This window comes from Lycorma delicatula, chromosome 6, assembly GCF_047948215.1.
Source record: "Lycorma delicatula isolate Av1 chromosome 6, ASM4794821v1, whole genome shotgun sequence".
NCBI lineage: Eukaryota > Metazoa > Arthropoda > Insecta > Hemiptera > Fulgoridae > Lycorma > Lycorma delicatula.
In genome coordinates this window covers 57,264,459-57,275,562 of record NC_134460.1, presented here as the reverse complement: position 1 = coordinate 57,275,562, position 11,104 = coordinate 57,264,459, and the positions used below count along the sequence as shown (strand labels likewise).

Below are 11,104 nucleotides of genomic sequence, written 5' to 3'. Positions count from 1 at the left end.
CTACCTAATTACAACAGAATGTGTAAAGTAAACAAAAAAAACTACATCCAAAATTAATATCAAGTGAAAAAATAAAATTACTGGTATAAATTTTATAAAAAAAATTTATAAAATTGACGTGGGTGGTTTTGAAACTAGGTTACTCAATTATGGACAAAATGCTCTTCTAATAAACCAATATAGGCTGGAAAAATGACAAATGAGTAATTTTTCACTACTCTGTCAAAGTAGACAGCTGTTCTGAAAAGCTAGATGCAATGGAAATGGCCCAAATGAAAAAAACTTCTCCATAATTAAAACATGCTCCTGTTTTAAGCATTAATTAAAAGCATTCACCAAGAAATAATTTGTTTTTAATTTAGTGCTCTAAGGTTAATAGATTTTATTCTTATAAATAATTAGATAAAAATACTGAAAAGTTAAGTATAAGTAAATAAATAATGGCTCTGTCCTTACTATAATATCCAGTAAATATTTATCAGTAATGAAAATAAGCTAATTAAATACATGAAATATACACATAAAGTTTATTATACAACCAGTATACTGTTTGTTTACATTCACAAAACTAAAATTAAAAATAGGCATAGCATAATGTATGCAGTCATATGAATAAACAGGACACGCAGTCTTACACTTACAGAGTACAAGCTTGTGGGAGTATGTAACCATTGATTTCTTAGGGGACAGAAATACAGGTTTTATTTGTACTTAGTTTTATTATTGTACTTAATATAAAATATTACATTAAAATTATTAATTTCAAGAATGCACAAAAAATTTGAGTAAAAGTAGACCACAAGATACTGCTTGTCAATGGTTAGTCACAAGTATAGACATCTTATATTTTATTTTTTCCTACACAGAAACTAAAAACTTATATATGGAAATTTGTACAGTAATATAAATTAAATTTTATTATAGGTTTTTAATAAGGGAGTTTCTAAATAATGAATGCTGATAATTTATTACAAATAAAAACAATTGTTATTTCAGGTTGTTAAATATGATAAAAACCACATTCTTTCAAAGTGACAGTTCTTAACAACTGAAACATCTCAAATAGCACCCTAAAGGTTGAACGGTGTAACAGAAAGTAAAATGCCAATGACCAAAGTTGTATTCAGTGAACCAATACCCACAGATCATTGAATTTAAGAATACTGGGCACCAGTGCATGATGCTGTTAGCATTTGTTTGTAGCTTTTAAAAGTTCTTTTTAAACCATTTGAAATACATCTTTAGACAAAACATTTAAGATTTTTACAAAATAATGTGACAAAAGTATTCACGAGACAATTTTAACTAATTACACTATAGGAAAACCTAATTAATTTGAAACAATACAATAGGTAATATAACATGCATTCCTCAATTTTTAATATGTTGTTATTATTACTTTAATATCAGTTAGTTGAACTTTAAATTACTTTTTAGTTAGCTCAAGGTTCAAAATTTCAGTGAAAAGAAATTCAACAGCTTAACAGGTTTTCTAAAGAAATAATTATTTCATTAAGTAATTTACCATTAATATTTTTTTAAAAACTAATTTCACAATAATAAATTTACTATATTATTAGATATACATTGAGTCAAAAGTATGGAAACCATTCAACTTTAAACCGTTCCAGATAGAATTGAAACAATACAATAGTTCCAGATGGACATGATTAACTTTCAGGATAAGGTATCGGTCAACTACCTTCTGAAGAAAAATAAAATTTCAACCACTTCTTGGGGGTTGTAACTCATATATTTTAAATGGTAATGCCCTTTGTGTGATACATAAATTTAAAGGTCTCTTTAAAACAACAAAAAAGGAAAAATAAAAAGTAGGTAAGATCTCTGTACCCAAAATGGCAGAGGGATAAAATTTGGATTTTGAAAATTATTAAATTTAGTAATTTCAAATAATAAAATGAAATAAAAAGATATTAAACCGAATTAAATAAAAATGTAATCTAATTAAATTTATTTTAAAAGGTAAGATTTAAATTTTTAAAAACTAAAAAAAAATTATTTTTTATTACAAAAATTGTTTTTGTTCCAATTTAAAGAGTAAATAAAAAAATTGAGTAAAATATTGTTACCTAATCATGCTGATCATTGATGGTCTCTTACCACTGTTGTAAAAATGGACTTAATTCATTGTTGTGTAATGTTGCAGTTAGTGTTTTATTACTACACTGTTAGTTTTTTTACGAGAATTTATTGTGATCGATTGGCTAAATTATTTTGTTTACCTTTACCACATTTGTAAGCCACTTTTGTTATTTACAAATTTTTTACCTTTGTTGTAATTGTTTTTTACTAAATTAATTTTTTCTGTGCTACCAGCTAAAATTGCTATAAACATGTCAGTGAAAGGAAAGGGTCACACTTTTAATGATGAAGTGCTTTGGTGATATAGTTAGGTCGTATAATGAAATTTGTGGATTGTTCAATGCAACATTTAATAATCATAGTCCTATTTCAAAAGGTTCAGTCAAAAACCATCAAATGGTTTTAAGAAACAGGGAGCATTAATAATAGGGGAAAACCAAGGAGGCCTAAATCAGCAACAAATAACAAATTAAGAAATTATGTAAGAATTTATTGAGAATCTTTATTCCTCAACTAAAACACCAACAAAAGAACAAAACATTAGCCCAAAAGTCAGTGATTCAAAGATTAAAAAGTGAAAACTTCAAACCCTTCAAAATTCATCTGGTGCAACGCAGATGACTATGACTGAACACTTGAGTTCTGCAAAATTATGATAAACAATATTTGTACAGATCCTAATTTATTAAACAACAAAACGTTTAGAGACGAGGGTACATTTTTTTTAAATAGCAATGTAAATTCTCAATAATTGTTGATATTGGACTAATATTAATCCAAAATGGTATTGTGAAGTACATATACAGTATCAAGTCAAAGTAAATATATGGGCAGATATTTTTGGTGAATGATAGGGCCTATATTTCACAGAAATTAAACGCAGTGAATATGAGGCTTTGCTTCTCGACCATACCCATTTTAAACATTCAAACGTTGAAGGTCAAAATTTCCAAAACATTTGGTGCCCTGCCTCATTTTGGTCTTCAGGTAAGTGAAATTTTAAATGCACTTTTTCCTGGAAAATGGATTGATCGAATGGATAAAATAGAATGGCCAGCGAGATCACCTGACTTGTCATCATTGGATTATTTTCTATGGGGGCCAAATAAAATATACTGTTTATCATAATAAACCCAAGATATTGATTATTTGCATAATAAAATTCAAGAATCACCACAAAATATCACTAGGAAATCATTGAATAATTCTGTATCATCCTAAACAACCAACTGGCATACTGTTAAACAACAAATGGAGGAAGTTTTGAAAATTTATTAAAATTAAATTTAAGTAAATAAGCAAACGTTACGCTTAATAATTTTCTTTTTTAAATAGATTTATTTGATAATATCCATTTAATCAAATTTTTATAAATTTGATAACAATTCCTTAAATTATCGATGTAATTTTTTTTCAAAATCCAATCTTTATCCCACCGCCATTTTGGGTACACACAATTGTACCAACTTTTTATTTATACAATTTTTCTTGTCTTAAAGAAACCTTTAAAGTGATGTATCACGCAAAGGATGTTACCATTTAAAATATTTGAGTTACAACCCCTGGGCCATCCTCCAAGAAGGACTGACATTGTATTTCTTGTCAAAAAGTAAAGTAGTTGACCGATACCTTATCCTGAAAGTTACAGTATTCTGTCTGAAATGGTTTGAAAAATTGTTAGGGGGTTTCCATAATTTTAACTCCCTCTGTTTAGAGTATGTGCAAATTAATCCAAACACAGGGAATTTTTTATTTATTTCCATATTGTGGTTTACGTTTTATTCTTTAAGTTTTCTGTGTAATGTAAGTTTATTGTTCTTTGGTTATTTAGCAATTTTAATGTAATAAATAGAGTTTTGTGAAAGTTTATTTCGTTTTTTATTACAGAATCATATTTTTGTATTTTTTGTTCTGTATGTCTTGAAAATTTATAATGGACATAACTCCAAGAAACAGTTTCAAAATTGTTTCTCTTTATCAGTATTCCAGTATGACAAATAGCTTCTGAGTGTGGTGCTGGACTAGACAGTGAATGCTGCTGTAAATCAATTTGAAGAAACTGGTTCCTTTTCACCTCAAAGGAAAAGCCAATGTGGCCATAAAAGAAAAACTACTCCAATACAGGATCAGTTATTAGTAAGAAAAAGTAAAACTGATCCAAAATTATCTGCTGTGGACTTAAATCAAGAATTAGCAGTCAGTGGAACAGATGACAACTGTTAGAAGTTGACTTCTTGCAGCTGGACAGAAAGCTCATTAGCCAGTTAAAAAGAAGCTTTTAACACCAAGCAATGAGCAAAAATACCTGGACCAATGAAACTTCCCACAAGGCAACAGAATGTTCCAACCAGATTTGTTTCTGTGCCATACTGCCAAAAAAGTGGAAAGTTTTTCCAAGAACAAAACATTAAAATGCTCCCATAGCCAGGCAATTTCCCAGACTCAAATCCAACTGAATATCATTGGGCAATAGTAAAAAAATGACCCTCAAAAATGAATTGTACCACAAAAACTGATCTCATTAAAGCAATAATATTAGTTTGGTTTCATGATGAAGAAATAAAAAAAAATATGTAATACAGTTATAGAACTGATGTCAAATTGTGTACGTGAAGTTATTAAGAATAAAAGAGGACACATTATTAGATATTCACAAATTGTACAAGTATGATTTTTTTTTCTACATAAAGTTACTTTTTATTAAACACCACCTATGTTTGGATTAATTTGCACTCTACTGTACATAAAAAAAACTCTATAAAAACAAAAATAAGTTAGCTATATCTTGATGAAATTAAAACTAATAATTCAATTAAGGATTGTTTGATATATAAATCAAAAATATATTTAGTTAAAAAATATAAATGCATGCAACTGACTATAAGTTACAAGTAATCTGAATTTTATTTTATATTGAGCACAATATATCTGTCCTAATAAAAATCCTAATAAAAATGTTGAAGGCTGACTCGATTTCCAAATAGAAATATTTATTTTTTTACACTTGTGTTATAAAACAGTTCATACACACACTGATAAATAATTAACTGGAGTTCACATGACTAGGTTTACCATTTATAAAATTAATTGGCAGGGATTTGGTTAGTAGGGTGTGTTTTTACTGTCATTTTCACACACACTTGTGCTCAAATACTCACACAAACCTTCCTGAGATCTGATAATGTTCTATAAAAAAAACTCAAATTTTTATCAGTATTTCAGCTTAAAAAACTTTATAAGCAGTTTAGCAGAATACATTTTTTAATAATAAAATATTTATTTTTCTATATTTTTTTCAAATAATCTATTTTAATGTAAATAATTTAAAAATACATTACAAACTACTTTAGAAGACATTTTCTGAATAATTTCATATAATTGAACACATAAAAATTTGTAAATAGAATAATAAACTCTTGCTCTATATCTCTGTTAACTGCAATAACCATAATGGATTGAGACAACAAGACACAAACTGCTTCCTAAAATGATTTGCCATTTTCAGTAAAAATTAACATACTATGCTAAACTTCTAGGGTAAAATTAGGAATGAAGTGGTTTCCTGTGGCCTTTTTCACTGATGAAAATATACATTGCATATTCACATGTCAAAGTAATATTCATCTACACTCTGTTCACCACATGTACACTAAAAAAAACATCTCTATAGTGAATCACCATTTTCTCAATTAGCGATATATTTTTATGACTAGTGATATTTGTACCTAAGTTGCTTTATAATTTATGTCTAAGCCACAACTCAAATAAAGATATTAGAACAGTTAATGTAAAGTAAAAAATTAGTGTACCCGTTTCTGTAACAAACATGAATTATGTACACTTTTACAAAGCTCAGTAGTAGAAATTTTAACAATACAATTAGAAAAAGCTTTAGTCAAAGGAAATAATGAAAAATAACTGCAATTTTCAAAGTTGTTTTTCAACAGATATAAACATGCTAAGAGTGAAAAAAGTTAGTAAAAAGTTGTCTGTTAGTAAATTTTTTTGATTAAGATAACAAATATACATGACAGCAAAGTAAGAGAATGATTACAGATAGGTTATTTCTGCCATAAGTTTAAATGCATTCTTCTAAAACTTTCATATTTAAACCAACTTAACAACTTCTATTTAATAGTTATGTAGATCATGAATAAAGGCTGGGGGAGGGAACAAACATAAATGATTCTCTCTGACACATACAATCTCATTATTGCGAATGGAATACATCACAATGATTTGTTACCAACAGTTGTAATCTTCTGTTATAATTACACAAACACCTAACTTTTACATCCTAAATATGTTATTTTTTAATAATGTAGTTGAAAATCAAATATTATGATTTTTTAAAATAACAGCGATACAGTACTATCAACTCGCATAGAAAACATAGTGAGTACATCATCACACAACTGTCACTTGTCAATAAACAGTTTAACATAGATTCAAATATAACAAATCATTATGAAATTATCCAATCACTACCCTTAAAACAACAATAAAATAAAATAGAAAGAAATAAGAATTCATCAGTCAGATAATCTTTTTAGAGTTTAATTAAAGAGCGTAATGAGCTAAACAATTTTTATACTCAGAAGTTTGTCATTTAAAAGTATGAGAATAGTTCACCATGTGAAATGTAGACACAATATTAATGTATTAATAGAAAAGCTATTGCGCATTCTATATAGATTGTATTGCACCAACCAAAAACCTGAGTATGTGGCTTAAAAGATAGCTAAAAATTTAGATCTACTAAAGATCACAATTTAATAATAATACTTGAATATTCATAGAAATATTATTCACTACAAAATTTCAAATAGATCATACCACCTTAAAAAAAAGTAATGATTTACCTGTACTAAATTAACTAGTAAAGTTTATCAAACCTTAATGTTAAATATTTTACTATAGTTAAGACAAGCAATTTACAATAGATAAAAGCATTTCTTTTTTTTCATTCGACTATAAAAATGGAGTGTTACATGTTAAAACATGAAGTTTATTTTCCAACATATTTTAATATAATTGATAACTAAAAAATTCTTCCTATCCTAAGAACTACTTTAGCTTATCTTACTAAGCTAGTTATCATTACCAGTTTGACTTTTAATTAAGTGCATGCAAAACAAATCAATGTAGCAAAAATTAAACTACAGCTGTATGTTTTGATAGATTCACAGATTTACAATAAATAGCATTATTTTCTGTATAATTTTTTTTTTCATTGATCACTTGGCTAGTTTCACATTCATAAACATTATAAATTAATAGGAACAACTTAATATATTATCATAATAGTGATATTATATTATTAATTAATTGTTAAAAAGTTATAAACAATTAAAAACAATAAAATAAGTCACAAACAATTCAAAATGGATAATAAAACCGATTGAAAAATATGAAATTCTATTAAATTTTAGTAATAAAAAATACTACACTCAGACTACATTCTGCTACCAGATTTAGATGAGAATTTTATAAATATGTTACTGATCAATAAGCATAATTCAGTTGATGCAAACAGAATTTTTTATATAAGATTTTTTTTTTTTTTTTTTTTTTAGAAACTGAAGGTGCTCTGCTAATAAATAACCATTAATTTATTCTTCTTCCAAAAGAGTAGGAAGTTCATAATGCAACGGTATATATTTTTTCTTTTTGTAATTATTTATATTTACAGCTCAATACAATATATAAAAATCAATTAATACACGTTATTTTCAACAATAATCTAATTTAAATACGTTATAAGTAATAGAAAAATAAACTGTAACTAAAAAGAAAAACATATAATACACAATTTTAACAAGATTTATACATTTTCTTTTTTTTTTTGTTTTTATCTGTTACACAAGCAAAAATATCATACCATTCACCACAATTATTTGAAACTGAAATAATCAAAATTGTTTGAAAAACAAATCAAATAATAATAATATTAGCAATAAATTTTCATCACAAATGTTTAATAATACCAACAATAAGAGTAATAATAATTATTACTACTATACAATTACAAATAATTAATATGGTCTTTGGTTAAATCATCACCATATCCAATCAGGGTGGGCTAAATGACAATAAAAACAAATGATATTTCATAAATCAATGTCAACTCCTGTTATTTTATTAAATGTGAAGGTCACTCAGTTTTATCATGACCACCATGATTTATTTTTTCATTATTATCACTGTCATCATTACCATCATCTTCATATTCTTCATCAGAACTACAATCAGACCCATAAATAATTGGCAGTGTCGACCGTGGTTTTTGTGAATACCTTAAACCTAATTTGTCAGCCATTTCTTCTATAATATCTAAAGCCTAAAAAAATGAATTATTTCAGTTACACCAAATAAACTATACATACTTATCTAACAGTTCTGTAAATTAACAAACCTAATATAAATTCAACATAAAATGCTATTCTTTTAATCTGGTATCATTTATTTCAGTAAAGGAAAGCAATGGAAGACCAAGCTTTATCCAAGCTTATTTATCGAAATATGTACTATCTGTATATTTTGATAAACAAAAAGCAGCCACAAAAAAAAAAAAGAAGCAGCCATCAAAATAGCTGCCACTACCCAAATTACAAAATTATGAAGAACCAAGTCGGTTCAATAAATCATCTTTCCCAACTCATACCACTCTTTATTAACATGAACTCTTGAAAGAAGAAATTTACGAAAAGAAAGAATTATATTTAGTTGAAAGTTATCTGTCTAAACAAGACAAACATCACTCACAGTACTTTAAGGCCCTCTCTAAGCAGTGTTCATCTGTCTTCTTCACAGATAGTGAAAAATTGAGTATTTTAGGCCCGTTAACCATTTTAACATGACAGTGGCAGTTTTTTACTGGTGTAGGATTAACTGTTTAAAGCTGGACAGAATAAAATGTAAATGACATGTCATAATCATGTCAAAGATATATTATATCCTTCAGTTATAGTATAGATACATCAACAGCAATAAGTATATTAAGTTAAGTATCTTGGGTTATAGTCAATTCTCAATTGAAATTCTAAAAGCATGTTTTCTGTTGTTTTACAAAATTTCTAAAGATTTATCCTGAGAACATGATGTCTGTTTTGTGATTGGAAGTTATGCTTTACTTATATTTCTCTTAAAGTTCCTTAGAATATGCTGCATCTGTTTAATTTTTTTATTAATGATTAATTCATCACGTAAGCTGAAGCTTGCAGGTAGGATTCATAACTTACTCATAGGAATATACAGGGTGTCCCATATAAAACGCAACCCATCAATCACTTATCCATGAAATTTCAAAAGTCAAGCTTACTCCCCTACTCATTACTGAAATGGACTCGTCCAACATCTGAACATCGCGTGACGCAGTATAACACTACCGATAGTAACAACAATGCAATCATAACGTTCAGTGTGTTGCTAGAGACAAGATGGTGTTTTCGCTAGATGAACGTGTTTTCATTGTTGAGTCGTACTTCAGTACGAAATCAGTGGTTGCAGTGCAAGATTTGTTTTGCCATAAGTACCCAGATAAACCAGCTCCTAACAAAACATCAGTATTAAGGTTAGTTGCAAAATTTAGAGAGACTGGTTCTGTTAATAACAAGGAACACAAAAGATCTGCGTCAATTTTGAATACAGATACAGTCACTGAAATCAAAGACTGATTACTCGCCTCGCCAAATAAATCGATCAGGCGTTTGTCTGCTGAAATTAATTTGTCTAAATCAACTGTTCATCGGGCGACCAAACAATTACAATTACGACCTTATCGCACCACTAATGCAGAACGATATCAGGATATTTTATTTAAGTTCATCGCATTCTTGGAAGACAGACACTGCTGGCTACAACATGACGGTGCGACATCGCACTACGCAGGTTCAACTTCTGATTTCGTCGAGGAATTCTTTGGTAATCGTGTTATCGGTCGAGGCTTGTGGCCACCAAGATCTCCAGATTTGACTGCGGCGGATTTTTTTCTATGGGGTTACCTCAAAGAAAAAGCCTACAGCAACAAACCACGAACACTTCAACAATTGAAAGTCAATATTGAACAAGCTGTATTAAATATCCAGCCACAAACTTTGAAAAAAGTTGCAAGAAACGCTGTAAAAAGAATTGAAGCTTGTATTCAAGAAGATGACGGCCACTTCCAACATTTACTTTAAATATAAGGTAATGGATGGTAATAATAAAAATTACATTTACATTTACACATGCCTTTTTATTATTTCAATACCTACCAATATAAGGTTGGGTTGCGTTCTATACGGGACACTCTGTATATGATATATTTATAAAAAAGAAAATGCCTAATCAGGATTCAAATCCAAAAACTTCTGAATGAAAGGTATTGTTTCATAAAACAGTTAAGACATAAACAAACTTTTTACAGTTCACTTATACTGTTGGTTTGAATCTTTTTATGCAATAAATTTTTTGATTTATAAATTAAAGCAATTTTTTAGGGTTTTGTCCTTTACGGTTTTATCCTCAGAAGTACTGACTGTTTTTAATAATTTTATTAATTCATACTATTTTTTACCTTCTTTCAATCTGCTTAGCTCTTGTAACTGAAGAGGTAATTTTCTTTCATGTATTACTAAATCTACAATGATTAACCACTTCCATTTTCTTCTGAAAAAAACACCTTTCCAAATATAATAAGTAATATATATTACGTAAAATTATTATTCTTCGATATGTTTCTTTTAATTATGAGAAAAATTATTACATAAACTTTCTGACTACAAGTGGTCATACATATTACTTCTACTCTAATATAAAGAGGATTACACAAATGGATTACTTACTCTATCTAATTGTTCTTTGGTATGAGCAGCTGAAAGACAAATTCTGATTCGTCCTTCCATCAAGGGAGTGGCAGGAAATGCAACACCTACAATAGCAATATTTCTTGTTGTAAGAATTCTAACTGCAGCCCTGTAAAGTACCCAGAAAAAAATTAATACAACTGAAAAGTGAAAAA

General features: G+C 28.1%; 1 protein-coding gene across 1 annotated transcript in view; it reads right to left on the bottom strand.

Annotated features, from left to right (window-relative positions):
- Window positions 1-6,667: 6,667 nt before the first annotated feature.
- lace (serine palmitoyltransferase long chain base subunit) overlaps window positions 6,668-11,104 on the bottom strand; it is a 153,914-nt gene continuing 149,477 nt past the window's right edge. The window contains exons 11-12 of the mRNA XM_075369934.1: window positions 10,929-11,058; window positions 6,668-8,443 (exon numbers count right to left, since the gene is read on the bottom strand). Of these exons, the coding sequence (XP_075226049.1) occupies window positions 8,258-8,443; window positions 10,929-11,058 (316 nt within the window). The 3' untranslated portion in view covers window positions 6,668-8,257. The remainder of the gene's footprint in view (window positions 8,444-10,928; window positions 11,059-11,104) is intronic.